General features: G+C 42.7%; 1 protein-coding gene across 1 annotated transcript; it reads right to left on the reverse strand.

Annotated features, from left to right (window-relative positions):
- Nucleotides 1–2955: 2955 nt before the first annotated feature.
- On the reverse strand, nt 2956–22316 carry LOC124135893 (solute carrier family 49 member 4 homolog). Its single transcript, XM_046501561.2, has 12 exons — nt 22277–22316; nt 16200–16752; nt 14885–14975; nt 13076–13239; nt 12475–12535; nt 11809–11876; nt 11214–11264; nt 8828–8957; nt 7640–7816; nt 7354–7472; nt 5063–5245; nt 2956–4360 (listed from the first exon to the last, which is right to left on the reverse strand). The coding sequence occupies exons 2-12, from the start codon at nt 16681–16683 to the stop codon at nt 4224–4226; spliced, it is 1665 nt and encodes a 554-aa protein (XP_046357517.2). The 5' UTR covers nt 16684–16752; nt 22277–22316; the 3' UTR covers nt 2956–4223.
- Between the last annotated feature and the right edge of the window lie 495 nt (nt 22317–22811).

The raw sequence follows: 22811 nt of genomic DNA on the forward strand, positions 1-22811 counted from the left end.
TGTTCACCTAGGCAAAGAGAAACAGCAGGCAGCTAGTTTGTAGTTATTATGGTTATTGATGATTCATTTCTAAACAGCTGGGGGCCCAATGGGCATGCACGGTTCATTGCTAGTTCAAACCCCATAGTGGTAATAATCTTAGGCCTGCATCACTGAGATAATTTTCAAGGCTGCACCAACTTTCAGCTGCATGAATGGAACTGATATTCAGAGTATACATGTTTACCATGGTTAAGCTGAAGTGAGTGAATGTTGTTTAATGCTAGTCAGCAGTATTCCAGCTTTTTCACAGCAGCTTTCAAGTTATCAAGTTTGGACCAGACTAACCAGTGTTTGAAATCATGAGCAGAAATCCACAAATTCAGCCAAGTCAACAAGCCTGACTATTAAGTCCTCTCCAATTGATGCATAGGACTGCAGGGTTCATACAAGGAATGTGAGTTCCCAGGCCTGGAATAGTTTTGTAAAATAGAAAATTGTGATGTCATGAAAAGTGTTTATACCTGTAATTATTTTTGTTGATATACCTGTGACTGGCAAATAAATGCTTTGACCAAAGTGAAAGAAAGTTTGAATTAATTGATTTAATTTTTGTTGTGATTTTTTAGACTTCTTTTATGTGATATACAAAACTGGAATGATATCCAGAAAATTTGTCAGGCTAACCTGTATGAACCCTGGACTGGATCATGGGGTCCAATTCTTTGGGAAATGTGAACCAACATAGCTGCCTACTAAGCTTGGTGAACATTGACACAGTTAAAATAAGAACCTGTGTGTCCGTTTTGCTTGGAACTAATCTCAAGAAAATGTCGGGAGTCGGACATGTCACCCACACTCTCAGCCACCAATAGTGCTTACATCTTGAGATTCCAAGATTGTCTTATGGCTTTGTGTTATACATACTCTTCAAACAAAAGTAGTAATACTCGGAAATTATTTACTTTTTCCAAAATTGTAAGAGATTAGTTTCTGGTAATAGCTGAACATAATATTGAACGAATGGGAAACGCATTACAGCGGGTAGTGAAGTAGGATAATAGATGTTATGGACGTCAGCGATCTTGAAGGACGATAGTTTTTTTTATCAGTAGTGGGTAATACCGCCACGATTTGTCAACATTCATTCGTCCCCCCGCCGTGATTTTGCTGGAATATAGCTAAGAGCGGCGTAAAACCATACTCACTCAACATTCATTCACTCGGCGAAGGGCACACCGTATGAGTCTCCAACTCCCCTTGCAGCGCCTGGCCACGTTCAGCAAACGTGGTCGGCAGCCTATGACGTTGAAGCACACGACTCTCTATCATGTCCCAGACGTGCTCAGTAGGGGAAAAGGTCAGGGCTCATTGCTGGCCATGGCATTCTATGGATGTTGTACTACTGGTGGTGAGCATTGACGACTTGTGGACGGTGAGCGCGGGCATTATCGTCCTCTGAGACAAAACGTCGACCCGAATGCCTTACAAACGGGACAACCAAAGGTGTCAGTGTGTTGTCCCGACAGTACTGCCCATTGACCCTTCTTTGCACAATATGGAGTAGGGGTAGGTCATGTCATAGTGAGTCCAACCAGCACAATAACCGACCCACCGCAAAATCTGTCCTGAGGTCTAAGGTTGAAGGTTGACATTGACGTTCATTTCGACGTCTCCAGAGACAACCACGCCTATCAACGAAGTGCAAAGGTGAACAGGGACTCATTTGAAAACAGACCGCCTCCGTGGTCTTGTGGTAGAGCGTCCGCCCGGAGAGCGGAAGGTCCAGGGTTCGATCCCGGGCCGCGTCATACAAAAAGACGTTAAAAGATTGTACTTGTTGTTACCCTGTCTGGCGCTCGGCATTAAGGGGCTAAAACAAGGACTGGTCGGCTCGGAGTCAGTAAACTGTGTCTGAGTGGGGTATTCATGTTAAACTGCGGCATGGTATCTCAGTGAGCTAGCACTATAAATCGGCATCAGTCCGGACTAGTACAAGCAGCCACACACACACACATACACGTGCATGCACGTCGCTATATAAGTGCAATAATCTTGGACGCGACGTTAAACCCAATTTCACCTCACCTCACCTCATTTGAAAACCTTACACGTGACCAGCGACGATTACCCCAGTTCGACGCGTCGCTAGTTAATACACAAATAATGAATGAAATTAAGTAAAACACAACTATACGATAAGCAGAATCAATAAGATTGACAAATAATGGCCCACAGAGATTAATCGACCTTTCAAGAAAGTGTCAAATAAGATCGACAAAACATTTTCCAATTCTTTCAAAAGCAGGCGATTGTACGATTCCGACTGTATCATGAGCATGTGTTTTTGAGTCACTATCAAATAGTGATGATACCAGGTGTTCGCTAAAAGATGAACGTATCCTGTCCCGCTGGTGAACAAGGCAACTGTTCCCCGTAATAAACACGGGAACATATGGGAGGAGTCGAAATAGGGAATTGCATCGGAGATACTTTTTGTCACTGAAGCGTCAAATTTTGAAATGTCAAACACATTCAGTCTTGAGTGATGTAACTTGAACTATCGGGGAAGGAGGGGTAGCCTAGTGGATAAAGCGTTCGCTCGTCACAGCGAAGTCCCGGGTTCGATTCCCCCATATGGGTACAAAGTGTGGAGCCGATTTCTGGTGTCCTCCGCGGTAATATTGCTTTAATAATGCTAAAAGCGGCGCAGAAACATACCAACTCACTCACTCACTCACTTGAACTATTATCACTAACGTTATTGCTCGTGGGTTTCATAAATATGGTACGCGTCTATTTCCCGTGCCACCTTGTACCTACCTGACAACTGAACAGTGATTAAAAACCGCACGAGTTAGCTAACATACATTTCATTCAATCAACATGTATAGCGGTCAATATACCGGTGTTTTGTTTACAAACAGTCACACATTCATTTATGTTATGTTTAAGATATATATACACACTGTGGGTAGAAATCATACCCCAACCTTTAATTTCCTAGTTTAAACAGTTCGTAAATGACCTGTTTCTGCATTACACACAACGTACACAAAGTAGATATAACGTCAAAGCCAAAGAAGAACCAGTCTCGATTATCCCCCGAAGAAGATTCCATTGGCGTGATAGGCAAAATAACGGTGAAAATTAGGTGAATGGATCACTGAAAATCAGTGATGACACTAAGACATTGCTACATTCGACTACACGTTAAGCACTCCCCATATACTTTTCAAAGTGATTCAGGTGGACCAGGTATACTTGCTGTTTATTTTCATTCATAATCCAGTTGTTTAAGGAGGAAAGGGGGTACACTTTCTGGAACCATTGTTTGTTGTTTAACGTCGTACTCAGCAATATTGCAGTTATATGACGGCAGTCTGTAAATAATTGAGTCTTGAAGAGACAATGCAGTGATTGACATCATGAGCATCGATCCACGCATTTGGGGCTACGAGGACATGCATCAACCAACCGAGCCAGCAAGTCTGACCACCTGGTCCCGATAGTCTCCTTTTACTACAAGAATGGGTTGAAGACCTAATCCGGATCTTCACGTGTCGCTGCAACCATTGACTCAGCCTCATTTTTTTCCTTTTATGTGATGTTTTCATTCAGAAATGTCCCTAATACAATGCTTTATGTGGTATGCATTGAGCTATTAATTAATGTTAAATAGTGACAATTCTCTTGAATTTGAGTGAAGCTGTTACTAATGTCAGATTTGCCAATAAATCAGAACTGAAGTCACTGTATGAATCACCAGTCCTAAACCAGGACAATAGACCGTGATGCATAATTTAAGTGGTTATATTAAATGTGTTTAAGAATAAGAGATCGCGTGGGTACAAAATCTTTGATTAATGTCTCCTAGTCACCTAACTTTGTCTGTACCCACTCACTCATTCATGCTTTGATGTGTTATCAGTCTGTCTGTAATTGTTTTGATTGTCTTCTTTTTCGTGTGTCAGAGATGCGGACATATATGTAGCTATCACACTGACGATTGGACCATTCTTTAACACATCATCTAAGAGGGAACGCCAATTATATGAATATACAACAATGAGAACGTTTGCGGAATGTTGTGAAGGACAACAAATCCTAGGTACGAAGTTGCAGGTCATGCAATGGTGTTGAACTCAACGAATGGCATACATCTCGGGTATCCATTTCCAGGATAGTATCCATAGAGAAAATACAGTTGTTCATGTAGTGATGCGCCAGCGGCCATGGTTCAATCACTGTTGCCTTGTCACCTTCGTCTCGGCGTGCTCATCAACTTCAAGCCTCAAGTACTTGTCCTTGAGTAGCACGATGGGAGGGATTGACACGACTATAGATCCCAACATGGCCCAGTTCATCCAGGACTGGCTCCCTGTAATTTAAACAGTGAACCAGTATTCAGTCTGTATCTTTTCAAGCAGGTTGTACACTAGTCTGCTCGGTTCACATTTCATAGGAATGAAATCTCACCAAAATCAGATATTAGTTCTCGTCATAACGACCTTTCGCGAACTTTGACCGACCAATGAAATTACAAGAATTCGACATTTAGCCAATCAGAAAGCAAGTTGTTCAAACTGCCGATTTCCATTTCAGACTACGCTTTGAAAAATATTGATTCAAAATTTGAAAACTGTACAAAAGAAAATTGTTTAATGTTTCATAGATGGCCGAGATTGTATGACAGTACTTCACACGGGCTATGGAAAGTTCTCCTCCGGTTCAAATGTTTATCCCATTGGAGCGAGAGATCGATGATGACTTTGACGGATTCAGTCGCACAGCCACTAACTGTCGTTCGGATTACCCCGTGTTACCAGTTAGAGGTTGCATGATCAGAAAACACATTCCGACTGTCACTTTCCCGATCTGGTAAGCGACGGTCTGATTGGTCGGAAGAAAGGTCATTCTGACGTGACCCGTAATGGGATGTCCTCAGAATTTTGTTTAGCGATAGCGAGAATTTGGATCTGATTTTGATGAGATTGATATGTATGGAATGTAAAGGTCATAGTTTTAATCCAAAGCATTTTCAGAACGTTTGAACATACGGGAGGAGTATTGAAATACCTACCAATATTTGGTAATGTAGGAATTAGGAGAAAGACGAAGCCGAATATGTTGTTGACAAGTGTCAGAATGGAGTTGGTTGTTCCCTCGCCGATAGGGAACGTCAGCTCACAAGTCAGTTCATAAATAAGGGGCTCGGCACAAAACAGGATGGTGGTTGCCGAAATGAATGTTACGTAGAGGACAACTGCGAAAAAGGAAACATATACAAATAAATAAATTGCAATAGATTCCATGGCATAAGAATGGCTCACGAAGCACATTGTTTTTGCGTTTCTGTTTCCATAACCCGAAAAAGGCCACGCCCACTAACGGACTACTGCTTACTGATTGGATGATAATAGAATGGGCGGAGTTTGTGTTGCATAATAAATATGGCGCTGTACCATGTGACTGAGTTCTTATTGTTGTCAACATTTTTGTGTATTAATGATTAAATAAGCTGTCTGTGACTTTATTGTTGATTTATTTATAAGAATTGACTTAAATATATTTTTACGTTTATGGAGATATAAACGTAAATAAGGGTGTGTACACTTTGCGTAAATCAACGAGACGGAAGTTTTTGAAGCAAGGATATAAGTCTTTGATTGATGTCAATTCTTATAAAAAAACTGAACCCTGAAATAATAACTGAAGATATTCGAAAATGAATTTGTTTGTATATGTAGTTTACACTCTCTTGAAATAGTTCCAACCTTCGATGCTGGGATTCATACACTGTAGCTATGTTGGGAATCGAACACAGTCTAAGTCGAGACGAGCGAACGCTTGAACCACTAGGCTATCCTACCTTCCCTCTAAACTACAAACAGACCAAGACGAATCGTTACTAACTGTGGTACGTATAATATTGTAACCAGAATCTTGCTTTCCTATATCCCGAGTCTGAGTTGGGTGCAAGTTTTCGCATGATGATAAGATCGGGTTTTGTTCAGCGCTGAATGGGGATTTAGAAGTATGGAGGGTAACTTAAAAAGTTGAGGATCTATCGTAGTAACCAGATATTCTTTCATTGTCAGCTTCCGTTTCCTGTATGATAGAAATGCTATTAGTAATACAGCAGCAACACATTTATGAACAGGGGCGGTCGGGTAGCCTGGTGGTTCAAGCGTTCGCTCTTCACGCCGAAGATCCGGGTTCGATTCCCGACATGGGTACAATGTGTGAAGGCCATTTCTGGTGTCCCTCGCCGTGATATTGCTGGAATAATTCTAAAAGCGGCGTAAAACCATTTTCACTCACATTTATGAACACAGCGCTTTTAAAAGCTCGGCGGGATACGAACCTGCAACCTCTTGATTAGCAGGACTTCACGCTACCATCTGTGCTAAGGTGAGGTGAGGTGAAATTGGGTTTAACGTTATATGCAGTTATATAGCGACGTGCGTTCGTGCACGTGTATGTGTGTGTGTGGCTGCTTGTACTAGTCCGGACTGATGCCGATTTATAGTGCTAGCCCACTGAGATACCATGCCGCAGTTTAACATGAATACCTAACTCAGACACAGTATACTGACTCTGAGCCAACCGGTCCTTGTAATTTCAACATACATTATACATCCTATCCATATTTGACTTAATTCCCATTGATATGCTCTTTGTTCAAACATCTTTAGACCCGTGAAGGGTAGAATAGGTCTTCAGAAACCCATGCTTGCCGTAAAAGGTGACTTTGCTTGTCGTAAAAGGCGACAAACGGGATCGGATGTCAGGCTCGCTGACTTGGTTGATGCATGTCATCGATCCCAAATGCGTGGATGCTCATGATATCAATCACTGGATTGTCTGGTCCAGATTCGATTATTTACAGACCGCCGTCATATAGCTGGAATATTGCTGAGTGCGGCGTTAAACAACAAACCAACCAACCAACCAACCAATCAAACATCTTTAAATTCTAAACGTGACTAAACTCTTAACATGTTCAGATTATATGGAGTTTGTGTTTATGTGGTGTTTATAATCTGAGTCGATAGTTCATATGATTTGTTTCGACTCTATACGTGTTTAGATCTGCATGTTTTTACATTCTAATCACATTTTATACATGTACGATTTGGATATTTTTAAGCATGCGTTTATGAATCACTGTCAAACAGTGATGCTGCCAGGTGTTCGCGAAAACATGAATTAAAAGCAATCGCCGTCTCAAAGATATTTAACAGCTTTCAATGCCAAGAAGAAAACGGATATCGTTATGAGCGTGCCGTACCGGTCTTGTAACAGTAAAAAAGGTGGATTTCCCGGTGTTCATTCAATGTGTGTTTTTACCAAATCGTACTACACCAGTACCTAGAGAAGAGGGCAGAACCCCCACGCAGACGAGGGCGAAACACGCCACGTTCCCAGCCCCCAGTAGATACAGGATGAATATCAACAGCTTAAAATGGCGGGAAAATTTGTCTGCAAATCTGAAATATTAAAAACCATGTCAGAGGGGAAAGGTATTTTCGGGGCACTTCATAAGACTATCCAGCTCTCCCTGTAGAAATCTTCCATTTCAATGAAATTACTTATTATCAAATGTCCTATGAATAATTAGAATGTGTTTTTTCTAACAATTGCGTATCATGTTTACCTTGCAACTATTAACGACAAACCCATCTGACCCACGTTGCCGTAGAACCCCATCCAGCCGGCCTCCTTTTCAGAGACTCCGTACGGCTTGAGGATGACGTCCACCAGGCCAGTCCAGCAATCGGCTACTCCCAGGGTGAGACCATATATGAGAGTCAGGAGCCAGAACTGACCACGCCTGAAAGAGAAATAGTACATGGTTACGTTGTGGTAGCTATCGGAAAACGTCGTCTCCTTTCAGTGTGAGTGATTGAGTGAGTGAGTTGGGTTTAACGCCGCTTTTAACAGTATTCCATTCATATCACGGCGTGTCAGCTTAATGTGGGCTGAAAGCCCGAAGTGATGCAGGTCTCAGAAGTTTACCACTTCGGTGAAACACACGAGCACGGGTATGGTGCTGACAAACCTAGAAACATAATCGGGGCGAACCGGGATTCGAACCCACAATCATAGGTTTCTGGCGTGCCCAAGGGACGCAACTCTGCACAGCGAATCGCGGAGCCTTAGGCGACTGGGCCACCCGTGCCCCTTCTCCTTTCAGGATGTCGCCACGAAACATTTGCTATGTGTAGCCATTGTTCCCTTGCTTTCGGCGTGGCGAGGGAACACTTTAACCAATTGGTTTCCCCATCGCCCTATCCTTACGTAGACCATCCCCGTCCACAGAGTACCGCTGTGGTTTAATGATACATTCTGTCAAAAGTGTTAATGAAGTCAAAGTTCGATATCCACATATTTTAATTATTAATATTTGTATTCTTAGGAAAAACAGTTATTTTATAGGTCAAGCATAGAATTTCTTGGTAGGGTTGTCTTGGAACAAATACAATCGGATTTTCTCATTGTGAGTGAGTGAGTTTAACGCCGCTTTTAACAGTATTCCAGTCATATCACGGCGTGTCAGCTTAATGTGGGCGGAAAGCCCGAAGTGATGCAGGTCTCAGACGTTTACCACTTCGGTGAAACCCACGAGCACAGGTATGGTGCTGACAAACCTAGAAACATAATCGGGGCGAATCGGGGCGAACCGGGATTCGAACCCACAATCATAGGTTTCTGGTGTGCCTAGGGGACGCAACTCTGCACAGCGAATCGAGGCGCCTTAGACGACTGGGCCACCCGTGCCCCCGATTTTCTCATTGTAACAATGTAATGTGATTTACAGTGCGTTCACACGAACAAAGGTCACCTGAAGAGCGTCTTGAGTCCCACCAGGAAGTTCTCCCTCTTCTGTGATGCTGAGAAACAGGGGGGCAGGGGAGGTCTGCTGGGGAAGTACAACAGGATGACCAGGAAGAGGAACACGGACCACCCACAAACTGAAACATGTAGTAATTGCCTTTGTCAGATTGTCCTTATCGGCGCCAATAGAGTGAACATGAAGTAATTGCCGTTGTCAGATGGTCGTTATCGGCGCCAATAGAGTGAACATGAAGTAATTGCCGTTGTCTGATGGTCCTTATCGGCGCCAATAGAGTGAAAGCGTAGTACATGCCGTTGTCAGATGGTCCCGTTATCGGCGCCAATAGAGTGAAGATGCAGTAATTGCCGTTGTCGGATGGTAATTATTGACGCCAACAGAGTGAAAGCGTAGTACATGCAGTTGTCGGATGGTAATTATTGGCGCCAATCGAGTGAACATCTCGTACATGCCGTTGTCAGATGGTCCTTATCGGCGCCAGTAGAGTGAAAGCGTATGTAAATGTAAATTTAGGTCCCATGCAGTAATATGACATTTACGCCACAATTGTTTGATAGGCTTTTCTTAGAAGTTGATGGATGACAATGTAGACCAAATAACAATTCTGGATAACACCCTTGCTTGACAAGGATGTAAGGAGCTAGAACGAAACGCTATTACAGTATTATAAAGAAGTTGTTGTCCATAAAAAAATGTTTTTTTAGCTACGCCACAGCCTTTAAAGTATACAATGGGACATATACATACGTGGTTGATACACAGCAAGGTCACACATTGTGACGTAGTATCAGTACAATTGAAGACTGTTTGAGAATTTTTTATAATATAAAGTAGCATTGCTCTTGAAAAATGTAAATATGCTACTCAATGTTTGCTAAGGATCACGTTTTGATGGTATAAAAAAATCCTCCAACAAATAAAGAATGAAATATCCCGGTACACAACGTAACCCCTACAGGACCTCAATTTTAGGATGAACGGACAGAGGCATGCAGTCATAGGAGCGATGTGCACGAGGTTCTTGAAAATGTGTGTTTGGATGTATCGGGATAGAATAATTACACATCATTATCAGAGAGCACAATATTTGCTACTGAGGACTGCCACAACTGAATATAGTTATGCCCCATCAGCGTCAGGGACGTCGTTTGACGACCGAAGAATTAGGCAGATGTATAGGCATGCTTGAAACTGCAACTTCTTTTTGCAAACGTTTTTGGTGTCAGCCACAGTATGATCAGCAGGGCATGGAATCGATACCAGACGTTTGGATCAGCAGGTGGTCGACAGCGTTCCACCACTTAGCGGGAAAGACAGGTTTCTCATAACTGCAGGAAGACGTCATCACTTCGTGACTGCCACCACACTCAAAACTGACATACGAAACGTCAGTGCCGTTAACGTTTCTACTTAGACTGGTCTCCGGTCATGGGGGGCATGCATTCGCATCCCACTGACCCAATATCATAGACAGGCATGTATGGATTGAGCTGGAGATCACGTCAATTGGACAGGGCTCCAGTACTTTTCACTGATGAGTCGAGATACTGTCAACACTTCACAGAACGTCGTACCCGAGCATGGTGTAGACAAGGATATTTCAGGATTCCAACGTAACCGAACCTGACCGCTATGGAAGGGGCTGAGTCATGATATGGGGTGGGATCAGTAGAGCTGGAAGAACCGATGTCCTACAGCGGGGCACGACGACAGGTGTGCGACACAGGCTGTGTACGTGAGACGTTATGCTAGTGCATCGTGCCAGGGTCGTTGATGCCAATTTAGAGCAAGAGACCATTGTCCGCACGGAGTGGCCAGCCCGGTCACAGACCTCAGCCTAATCGACCACACGTGGGACGAGCTGCAGATCGCCCTCTCACGACGCCCTGCAATTCCGGAAACTCTACAGGAACTCTAACTGTTACTGAAGATTAGAATAATCTTCCTTTGGCATCCAAAGACTTACTTAGGAACATGAGACGACGGTGCCAGGCTGTGATCGCATGAAGTGGTTCACATACGCGCAACTGAGAGGTGTAATTTTTGGATAATGAAAGTGGTTTCGTCATTTTTTTACATTTTAGTTTTTGTCAGATATGCTGATTTTGACGGGTGATCTGACTGATTATTGGTCGCATGTTGCATGTTGGCATTGTGTGGCACATGACAACGGACATTGCTTTATTAAACATGTCTTCACGCAATATGTCTCTGGCTATGTCAACAGATGCACACAATTTGACGTATTACCCTATCAAGTGGTGATCCTTAGAATGTTTTGAGTAGTAAACTTTTAAACATAAATCCACCAGTAACATATGACCCAACAAAGACTAGAATGACAAAAACATGTTTGCGAAATGATGATTCTTACCACTATACTGCAAAAACATAATGTCCTTCCTTTCTTCTGCTATCCTTGTCCCTAAAGGGCGAGAATACGATGATGTAAACAAATATTCATAAATAATGTCGTTTTAGTCATAGGTCAATAAAATCCTGGGTTAATATTTAACTCACAAAAAACCTCATTGAAGGTAAGGTATTACAACTTAGATTGAAGTACAGATTACAGCCTGTCTCCACGAGTTGGGAAGTATATGTCGTGAAGACACTCACCTGATGTATTGAAGTACAGAGTACAGTCGGTGTCTGGGAGTTGGGAAGTATATGTCGTGAAGATACTCACCAGATGTATTGAAGTACAGAGTACAGTCGGTGTCTGGGAGTTGGGAAGTATATGTCGTGAAGACACTCACCTGATGTATTGAAGTACAGAGTACAGTCGGTGTCTGGGAGTTGGGAAGTATATGTCGTGAAGATACTCACCAGATGTATTGAAGTAAAGAGTACAGTCGGTGTCTGGGAGTTGGGAAGTATATGTCGTGAAGACACTCACCTGATGTATTGAAGTACAGAGTACAGTCGGTGTCTGGGAGTTGGGAAGTACATGTCGTGAAGACACTCACCTGATGTATTGAAGTACAAAGAACAGTCTGTCTCCACGAGTTGGGAAGTATATGCCGTGATGTGGATGCTGGAAAAGGATAAGAATAGTCATCATTAGGACAACGGGACTTCACAATGGATTTGTTGACATGCTATTTCCGGTCCTGAGCGCCTATTCGAATTAATGAGAGTTTGGTCTAGAATTTGAACTGTGGGTACATATTTGAGTAAGACGCTTAATACGACGAACAACCCTTCAATATTACAACAAACATCACAGTGGTGTTAGGCGCCATGTCTTTTTGCAGAGTTGTGTCCCTTAGTCGTGCCAGGACTCATCGTGGATTCGAATACCTTATTCGCTCCAAATTATAACCCTCTATCGGTCAGCACCAGTCAAGTGATCGTGGGTTTCTCGTAAGTGATAATCGCCTGATTCGTATTAAGCTCACACGCCGTCATACAACACAAAATATTATTCAGGACGGCGTTGCACCACTTCCTTATTGCTGGTTACCTATCGATGATGTTCCTGTCATTTTTTCTCAACAAAACTTTTAACAACCTCAATATCTCAAATTATCAAAAATAAACATCATTATTTGAATGACTGTTGCTTAAGGCTTCAGCAATCTTGTAGCGTGTCATGGAGTAGATTAGTTGCACATAAATATGAAAACACTCACCTTTGGTTGTCTCGTACATTGGTGCAGTTTGGGTTGGTACGGTCCGGGACTACCATTGGCCCTAGAAGAAAACATGTTCATTGCCCATTAAAGGAAGCCTCAAACGAAGTATACATTACTTGGCTATAGCTCGCATTATATTTATTTTCTACGTTGATGTAACTATAGATCATACATGTATATCAGTGGTATATCGTGCACAGACGGAATTCTACTACGAAATAGTTAGGTCACGTGATACGAAATAGTTAGGTCACGTGAAACGTTATGTCTCCTAACCTTTAGGTATAGTTCGATGGCTTCCTTCAAACAGCCACAGTAAACCAGCTCCATGTGTTCAGATATTAAATAAGAACTTCTTAGAAGATTGTACCGTCTTACACTGCTACTCATATTTACATTTCCCACAATATAAACGTATCTAAAACGAGAAACTACACCATTCCAAACTGTAAGTCAGTACCCCTACATCTCATAGTTTCTGAGGGGCGGTGGGGTAGCAGGCAGGCAGGCAGGCAGGCAGCCACTCACTCACTCACTCACTCACTCACTCACTGAGATATTATTCGTTAGTTTTTAACAGATGCGTGTTTGGACTTACCTATGACAAAACTTAAGGCCAGTCCTAGGTTGGTGATGACGATGGTGAGAGCCGTGCTTGTTGTCCTCTCGTGAGGGCCGAACCAGATGCTGGAGAGAACGGGATTACCAAACATGGCCACTGGCCCGGCCAACCCATTCAAGGCAGCCCCGATGTGGTTGATCCTTGGAAAAATCAAATGAAGGTATCTTCATCATATGGCAAAACGAAAGCTTCTTGTGACTTATGTGCAATTAGAGTCTGCCTATAGATTTTGCAGATGTCGTAAGGCAACGTTGCTCTTGACGTAAACCTCTTGTTGGTCGGGCCTAGACTTGAGTATTTACACATGGATGTCGTGTAGCTGAAATATTGCACGGCATTAAACAACATTCATTATCTGAGTAAACAGGCGATCGCGTCCACTCCAGTTACCATGGTACGAGAGTCTCCATGCTACGCATCTTCGCGAGAACTAGGATGGAATTTCTGGACTCCATCGTAGCGCCAACCGTGGCTATTACGAGTTATGTCCGTTCTATTGACCAATGAGATTCCACCTTTCATATCACCTGCCTTTGCTTTAAACAAAATGGCGGCGCCCAGTCAAGACGATCTGATCGATAATCAAAATCTATATTGTGATAAAACGGGCCTTGCTTCGCGAGGTGCATTAAATCAGGTGAGCACCTTGATTAAAAACATGAAAAGATTTGGGAAATATCTGTTGACGCCGAGTTGGCTGTACACATGCTTTGCAAATCCTGCAATCAACCGAAATCTACACGGCAGTTTACGAACCGGAAGTCGATTTCGTTACGCGATTTTGATTGGAGTATCGTTAGTCCAGCAAAAATTTAACTCCCTAATTCCAGCCTAGTTCGGCAAAGGAGGAAACTGGACTTTTCTGGCCATGTTACGAGAGTCTCCAGTACTCACCATGTTACGAGAGTCTCCAGTACTCACCATGTTACGAGAGTCTCCAGTACTCACCATGTTACGAGAGTCTCCAGTACTCACCATGTTACGAGAGTCTCCAGTACTCACCATGTTACGAGAGTCTCAAGTACTCACCATGTTACGAGAGTCTCCAGTACTCACCATGTTACGAGAGTCTCCAGTACTCACCATGTTACGAGAGTCTCCAGTACTCACCATGTTACGAGAGTCTCCAGTACTCACCATGTTGCGAGAGTCTCCAGTACTCACCATGTTACGAGAGTCTCCAGTACTCACCATGTTACGAGAGTCTCCAGTACTCACCATGTTACGAGAGTCTCCAGTACTCACCATGTTACGAGAGTCTCCAGTACTCACCATGTTACGAGAGTCTCCAGTACTCACCATGTTACGAGAGACTCCAGTACTCACCATGTTACGAGAGTCTCCAGTACTCACCATGTTACGAGAGTCTCCAGTACTCACCATGTTACGAGAGTCTCCAGTACTCACCATGTTACGAGAGACTCCAGTACTCACCATGTTACGAGAGTCTCCAGTACTCACCATGTTACGAGAGTCTCCAGTACTCACCATGTTACGACAGTCTCCAGTACTCACCATTTTACGAGAGTCTCCAGTACTCACCATGTTACGAGAGACTCCAGTACTCACCATGTTACGAGAGTCTCCAGTACTCACCATGTTACGAGAGTCTCCAGTACTCACCATGTTACGAGAGTCTCCAGTACTCACCATGTTACGAGAGACTCCAGTACTCACCATGTTACGAGAGTCTCCAGTACTCACCATGTTACGAGAGTCTCCAGTACTCACCATGTTACGAGAGTCTCCAGTACTCACCATGTTACGAGAGTCTCCAGTACTCACCATGTTACGAGAGGTGGCGCGGAGGAGATACACCGTATGCCACATCCCGCTGTTATCAGCATCATACTGGTCACAACGGCAGGCCTTATCCCTGAAAATGCGAATATGCAGTTACAAAAGTAGTCACCTTTGGATGCCTTGTCTCGCCATAATGACAACAATGTCCTGGAATTCGGAGTTTACTTACATACCAGTGCTGTATACTTAACGGATCATGCATTTCTCGATTTGTTAGGCTTTGTTGAGGTAAGATTACTTAATTACAAGTAAGAAGCATAGTGCCTGTCGTTACACTTTGGATGTTTCGGTGTCGGAGCTGGGAATATACTATTCAGAAGACGTTAAGGACCACCTAGGGGTGGTAGGGTATCCTAGAGGTTAAAGCGTTACATGGTTACAATGTGTGAAACCCATATTTGGTTTCCCCCGTGATATTGCTGTAATATTGCAACAAGCGGCGTAAAACCATACTCATTACAGGGCTTAAGTTTGGCCTGGCATGGTGGCATTTGGTGACATTGTCAACAGGATTGTGTGAACACATATGATTTTTTTGTTTTGTTTGTGTCTTTGTTGTTTCACGACGCAGTTAGCAATATTCCAGCTGTAAATAATAACGGTGCCACCATTTTCATCTTAAGAAACTCTCCTGATGGAGGTAATCTAACCAGGGTAGAAGTGACAACCGTTTAGGCAAGTACATTTGGACTATCGCCCCAAAGTAACATTGTGAGTTTTGGTATAAGATGATAAAGACTTGCACAGAATAGAATAAAGGTAGAATCCTGTTTCCACGACAGGGCAAATCCTTGCTTTATTCGAAGATATACGGTATGTCATGATAACATAGTCTTGACGTACGTCAGTGACGTTTTACAGTCTGCGTTACACTGATCAGGTGATATCACAAACCTATATCTTTAGTGGTTTGTATATGACATGGTATATGTGCAGTAGGATTAGTTTAAGAGGAAACTCGGCTCATTCATTTAGGACAGCCCGATACCTTCACATTACCTCAGTTAATCCGTCATGACAGATTAACTACAGTCGTATTAATCGGGTGGTCCTTAATTCAGTTTGAGCAGTGTAGTTGTGACAACGAGGACGAGGACAATATGACAACGCCATTCACTATGATGCCAATGGTGATAAAGCTGGTATTAGTGATAACATCGAAGATTATTAAACCCGACGAAACTGTTTACGAAGATGATGCGGATGGTGACAATGATGCTACCTAAGTTGATGAAGTTGGCATGGTAACAGGGAAAGTGCAAACGATAATACATCTAACAGAACAGCACAGCCTTACCCTTCACATCAATGACCCAAGAGAAGAACACGGCTGCCACCATGAAAGATATAGGTCCCCAATTGGTCAGCGTAGATATGGTTCCGTCATCCCATCCGAAAGCATCTTCACTGGCAGCAGAGATGGGCCCGAAGGTGTTCCATACAAAATTCTCTGTGGCCGCGAATAACGAGAATATGACCAAAATGTACCACCGTCGTTTATATAATTTGACCTTCACCTCAACCTCCTGGGCAACTGGTGGAGACTTCGGGTGGCTGTTGACTGGGGCTAGAAGACTATCGTCGAAAGTTGGGGTAGCTATTCTTGTACTGTCGGACGCTAGGTCTACCCAGGAGTCATCGCTACCCCTGAGTTTGGGGTCTGCAGCGTTTATGGATAAATATTGCGGGGTATACACCCTATCGGGTGGAGCTTCTTTCTCGCCGGATCCGTCAGATAGGCTGCCCGTCGTATTTGATAAAAGCCTTGTTTTTTCGTCCATGATGTATTGTATTTATAATGGAGAATAACATTTAAATACCCCTGGACTCGTTATGGTAGTTGAAAAGTCCTGTATTAAACAAAAAACGTTTTTATTAATTAATTTTGTTTCCTTGCTATAAATAATACTTACATTACAGGGTTTAAGTGTGGCCTGGCATGGTGGCATTTGGTGACATTGTCAACAGGATTGTGTGAACACATGATTTGTTTGTTTGTTTGTTTGTTGTTTCACGACGCAGTTAGCAATATTCCAGCTGTAAATAATGACGGTGCCACCGTTTTCATCTTAAGAAACTCTACTGATAGAGGTTATCTAACCAGGCTAGAAGTGACAACCGTTTAGGCAAGTACACTTGGGACTATCGCCCCAAAGTAACATTGTGAGTTTTGGTATAAGATGATAAAGACTTGCACAGAATAGAATAAAGGTAGAATCCGGTTTCCACGACAGGGCAAATCCTTGCTTTATTCGAAGATATACGGTATGTCATGATAACATAGCCTTGACGTAGGTCAGTGACGTTTTACAGTCTGCGTCAACTGATCAGGTGATATCACAAACCTATATCTTTAGTGGTTTGTATATGACATGGTATATGTGCAGTAGGATAAGTTTAAGAGGAAACTCGGCTCGGGCAAAACTGACAGTTTTTTTTAATGATTCAAGTCTTCCAAACACCAGTCAGAATGCATATGGAGCAATTTAACCGCTACTGAGACAAGTTATCGTGTACGAAGTTTTGTTTGTTTGTTGTTTAACGCGGCAATCAGCCTGTTATTTGAAGGCGGTCTGTAAATAATCGAGTCTGGGCCAGAGTCTGGGCATCGACCCAAGCAATTGAGATACGATAACATCACAGGAACTTAATGATAACGTGTATAGCATGATATATTCGTATAGAAAATAATCACACCCGTCGTTATACATACACTCTTCAAAAAAAGAAACGCACAGGTAGTATGTAGTTCACTGAACCTGACTACACAAAAAAATCCCGTATATAAATTGGATATATGGTATTGGAAAATGTTGGTGGCCTGATATTCGACAAACGGTGCGTTAAAACGCAGCCATTGTCGATTTGTCGATTTTTCAAGTTAAAAAATGCCGAGACTCAGCGCTGCCGATAGGAACATCGCCATAGGACGTATCCAAAGAGGGGAATCGCAGTCTTCTGTTGCACGCCACTTCAACGTACACCACAGCACCATTTGACGCCTTTATGACCGATACACACAGTTCAATTCCACTGCAGACCGGCCGACCAAGAGTTACCACCCCTGCACAAGATCGCAACATTCGACTGATCCACCTTCGTCATCGCAGTGCAACAACTACGGAGACTGCAGGACGCATCCCTGGTTTGAGGAGGATATCGGACCAGACTGTCAGGGACCATCTTCGCGAGGCTGGAATCCGACCCAGAAAACCCGTTTTCGTCCCTGTTTTGTAACAGATCCATCGACAGCGACGCTTGCGTTGGTGCCATACCTTACAGCCTTGGAATTTGAGAAACTGGAGACGAGTGTGGTTTAGCGATGAATCACGATTTCTTCTTCACCGGCGTGATGGAAGACAACGTGTTTATCGTCGTCGAAATGAGCGTTTTGCTCCACATTGTATATGTGAATTGGCGGTAATGTCATGGTGAGGGGGGCCATATCCTACACCACGAGATCTGACTTGGTTGTGGTTCAGGGGAAATTGACAGCAAATCGATATATGACATTCTTCAATCCCACCTTTTTCAAATCATTGACCGCCAAAGGGGGGGGGGGGGGGGGGGGGGGGGGGCAGCTCGTGTCACGGTAGACTACCATCATTATGCCAACATCAACGACTTGCCCTGGCCGTCGAGATCTCCAAATCTCAACCCAATCGAACACCTCTGGGATGAACTCGATCGACGTGTACGTCAACGTCAGAACACGCCGCAGACACTCCCACAACTAGCCAACGCGCTACAAGCTGAATGGCGTTGAATTCCGCAGGACAGAATTCGTATACTTATCCAGGCAGTGCCGAGGAGATACAGAGCCGTGATTGCTGCCCGGGGCGGTCACACGACATACTGAGTTCAGCGCAACCTTGCGCAACCTTGTGGCCTTATGTGACACGACAATGAACAGTTTTCAATGCCTTTGTACCACGACAACATGTGAATATCGAGCTCCAAAATTTCATATTTGGTATCTTTGATATTAAATTAAATATATCGACTTTATTAGGTACAATAAATTTACTACTCTTTTTTTTAAGAGTGTATAGACAAGGAGTGACCCGCTATCCTGGTCCTTATTCAAGATTTCGCACTCGGTTCGAATCAGCTCGATATCGCATGAAATATGAATGTCAATTATTTCAACCTATTGGTACTTCCTATACAAACCATAGGCTACACAATCATGTTCATCTGTGGTCCCCTTACCTCGTATTTTTTTTAAAACAACCATCAAATCTCAGCTCTAAGCTGCGCCGCTGAGGTAAACAAGAAGGCGTTATACGGGCTTAAACTAACCCGGATCTTCACGGGTCATGTACGAAGTACAATATCTTGATGTAGACATATTGGCAAAGAAACCATACGCCATTTAACTACCACATCTAGTGCATAATACAAATCCAACAGGCCGAAATCATAACATATTCTCTCTACATAATCTAGGGGTTTGTAGGGTAGCCCTGAGGTTAAAGCGTTCGCTCGTCACGCCTAAGGTCCGGGTTCGATTCCCAACATGGGTACAATGATTGAAGCCAATTTCTGGTATCCCCTGCCGTGATATAACATGATACGCTACAATACCGCAGTCTCCAAAAAACCAGCAAACCTTCCGACAATATGGAGCCAGGCCTTCATAGGACAGTCATTTAGATTGGTGACTGGTAAGTGTTTATCACTGAAATCCAGGTTCGAATCCCCACGTATGCTTTGTTTATGTTTAGCGCTGCACTCAGCAACAATTCAGCTATATCATAGTAGACTGTAAATAGGCTCATCGCCTCTGAACCAGATTCTCCAGTGATTGATATTATGAGCAACACTCCATCCATCAGGGTAGCGACCAATCAAGCCACCGAGCCTGACCACCCGAACAAGGTCTTACGACAAGCATCGGTTGCCGTACACATCTTCCCTAGGCAAGGAAGTTAACTGACTATATAAGTCAAGTTTCCACCCTTGCTGAACTAGGCTGGAATTATGGAGTTGTATTTTGGCTGGACTAACGGGTCTATGCATAGTACAATCAAAATCACCTGGCGAAATGGACATCCGGTTCGTAAACTGCCGTGGAGGTTTCGATGGCAGGATTTGCATAGCATGTGTACCGTCAACTCGACGTCAACAAATATTTTCCAAATCTGTTCATGTTTTTAATAATGTTGCTGACGCAATTTGATGCACTTCGCTAGGTAAGACCCGTGTTATTACAATATAGATCTTGATTATCGGTAAGATCGCCTTGACTGGGCGCCGCCATTTTGCTTGAAGCAAATGCAAGTGATATGAAAGGTGGAATCTGATTGGTCAATAGGAGGGAAATAGAAGAGACATCACTGGTAATAGCCACTGGTTGGCCTACGATCGAGCCCAGAAATTCCAGCGGCGTTTGGCAAGGTTGGAAACTGGACTTTTATAGTCAGATAACTGCTTTGCCTCGGGATGATGGCTCAACCCGGAATCCACAAGGGCTCCCTACGTACATACAACCGACCGTTAATATTGTTTTGAGCGACCTCAATCCTTATGCTCACGGTAAAAAGTAACGATTTTCTAAAAACATAATCATCCTTCAGACGGTAGACGGTAGACGCTACCCAGGGTAAACAAGGGGCCTGAAGTTAGCACCGGGTTCGTTATTCAGACTTGGTATAACAAATATAAGATACCGTATTTCCAGTGGGTTCGTTATTCATTAAACTACAATAATGTGGTCAAATACACTGAAACTCATTTCAGTACTTTGAATAACGAAAAATTAAACTGCAGCATTTTAGTTTTCAGTTCATGTCCAACAAATTCACAAATGTGAGGTAGTCTAATTTATGGTCAAGCACTTTTTAGTTACACACTGTCCAGCAACTGGAATCTAAACAGCACCACTCATCTTTTGTCAAAACACTATTCAGTCGGATTCTGTCCGGCATTTTATGGATGAATAATAACGAACTAAAAGGGGATAGATCAAACTGTATTCAATTCATTTGTAGGAAAGGGTTACAATACCACTTACACTCTTGTATGATAATTTTCATTACAGTTAAATGTAGTGAGTTACCCAGACAGTATTTTCTATAAAAAGTCGTTCGTCAGATAGCAGTTATATTCATTCTATAGGTAAATTTGCTGTGGACAGAAAGTTATATACGTCACAATGCAAAACCGATCCATCTGACTGCTTTAATACTAAATGGCAATGTATCTATACAGACAATGTACACTTATGTTTACTGAAGTCTTGAACTCTACTGAACTATAATCTAAGTTTACTGCACTATGCAAGTGGTTGTCTAGAACTGTGCAAACAAACGTGAGGTTAACTTGTCACCTATATGATGAATACAATCATGGGATCCATTCCAGGTCGTAGTCAACGATCAAAGTTACAAACCCAAACAAATCTAATGGCATAGTGTCAGACATTCGGAGAGTAGTAAGACATCTTACTGCAGTTGTGTGCTATGTCATCACCATTTACTGACCAGTCATGTAATTCATGAAAACATAGATACATTGTATCTATAGAGGGTGATGATGGACACTGACCAGTAACGTTTTTTTTTCTGTGGGAACGGATATAGGTGGTATGGTTGAAGATACAGTGGCAGGGTCTACGAGCAGAGGCCACACTCATTATACAATTAAATTTTCCTATATTTGATTATTTGTCCTAAAATACAGTCAATATTTAATGAGGGCTACTTCTGCAAAGGTTTCCCCACAATTTAAGTCTTTATTGTAAATAAGTACATAAATAAAAAAACAGTAGCAGATTCTTTATTCCATTTATTTATATATTTTCTTGGACATGAACTGAATAACGAACCCGGTGCTGGTTAGTTTTCTTTACTCAAAAGTACTGAATAGTTTAACAGTTGTTGGGAGATAGACCATAGACTATCTTATATTTAATAGTATTGTTGGACATAAACTAAATAACGAACCCGGTATTTGACCACATTACTGTAGTTGTTTAATATACAGCCTTTATTAATAACGAACCCGGTGCTGGCTTGTTTTTCGTTATTCGAAAAACGAATAACGAACCAACTGGAAATACGGTATCTTATATAATGTATTTGTTATACCAAGTCTGAATAACGAACCCGGTGCTGGTTTGTTTTTCGTTATTGAAAAGTACTGAATACCTAAACAGCTTTTTTGAATGATGATGTAAGACGAACCTGCTGTCATATATTAAATGAGTTTCAGTGTATTTGACCACATTACTGTAGTTTAAATACCGCCTTTGAATAACGAACCCGGTGCTGGCTTGTTTTTCGTTATTCGAAAAACGAATAACGAATAACGAACCCGCTGCTAACTTCAGGCCCCTGGGTAAACAGGGCCATAAAGCTACCACCAACGTACCTGAATGGCACTGCACTGTTTAAATGGGAGCATATTCCTGATGTCACATACCTTCCCCACTGTATCCCGTGATATGATCTGTGTATGCGCTCCTAGTCCCTGGTTTTGTTATCAATGGGGTCAGCCGAGACCTATGTACTAGCTGAAGATAAAGGACGTTGAGACAATAATCTTACGTCATGGACACTCACAATTACATAAACATCCCTCAGGACAAAATTATAACAGCTAAGTAGTATTTTGCATTTTCAGTTCTAGACTTTGGGTTGTTTTTTCGCTGACTATGCATCAAAGTTTCGACATTCCAGTCCGATGCCCAGGCTCCGCTTCCACAAAGCGATCACAAGACTATCACTCTAAACCCAAGTGTTCCACTTCTGAACACTAGACAGAACACATGGATGTAACACTTTTAGAACGCGTCCATGTGTTCTGAAAATATTCTGAACGTTGATGTTCTCGACCCAGAACAGGAGTGTTCTACAAACATATTTAGAACGCTTCAACGTGTTCTGACGATGTAACACTTTTAGAA

This window comes from Haliotis rufescens, unplaced genomic scaffold (assembly GCF_023055435.1).
Source record: "Haliotis rufescens isolate VD_foot unplaced genomic scaffold, xgHalRufe1.0.p SCAF_4, whole genome shotgun sequence".
Classification (NCBI taxonomy): Eukaryota; Metazoa; Mollusca; class Gastropoda; order Lepetellida; family Haliotidae; genus Haliotis; species Haliotis rufescens.

What these genes read in the sequence shown, in the direction of transcription:
- LOC124135893 (XM_046501561.2), bottom strand. Translation starts at nt 16,683, where the DNA reads ATGGACGAAAAAACAAGGCTTTTATCAAATACGACGGGCAGCCTATCT. An exon ending in GCGCCACCTCTCGTAACATG is followed by an intron (nt 13,240 to 14,884) that starts GTGAGTACTGGA and finishes GATTTTTCCAAG; the next exon opens with GATCAACCACATCGGGGCTG. An exon ending in TCCTACATTACCAAATATTG is followed by an intron (nt 4,361 to 5,062) that starts GTAGGTATTTCA and finishes TTTAAATTACAG; the next exon opens with GGAGCCAGTCCTGGATGAAC.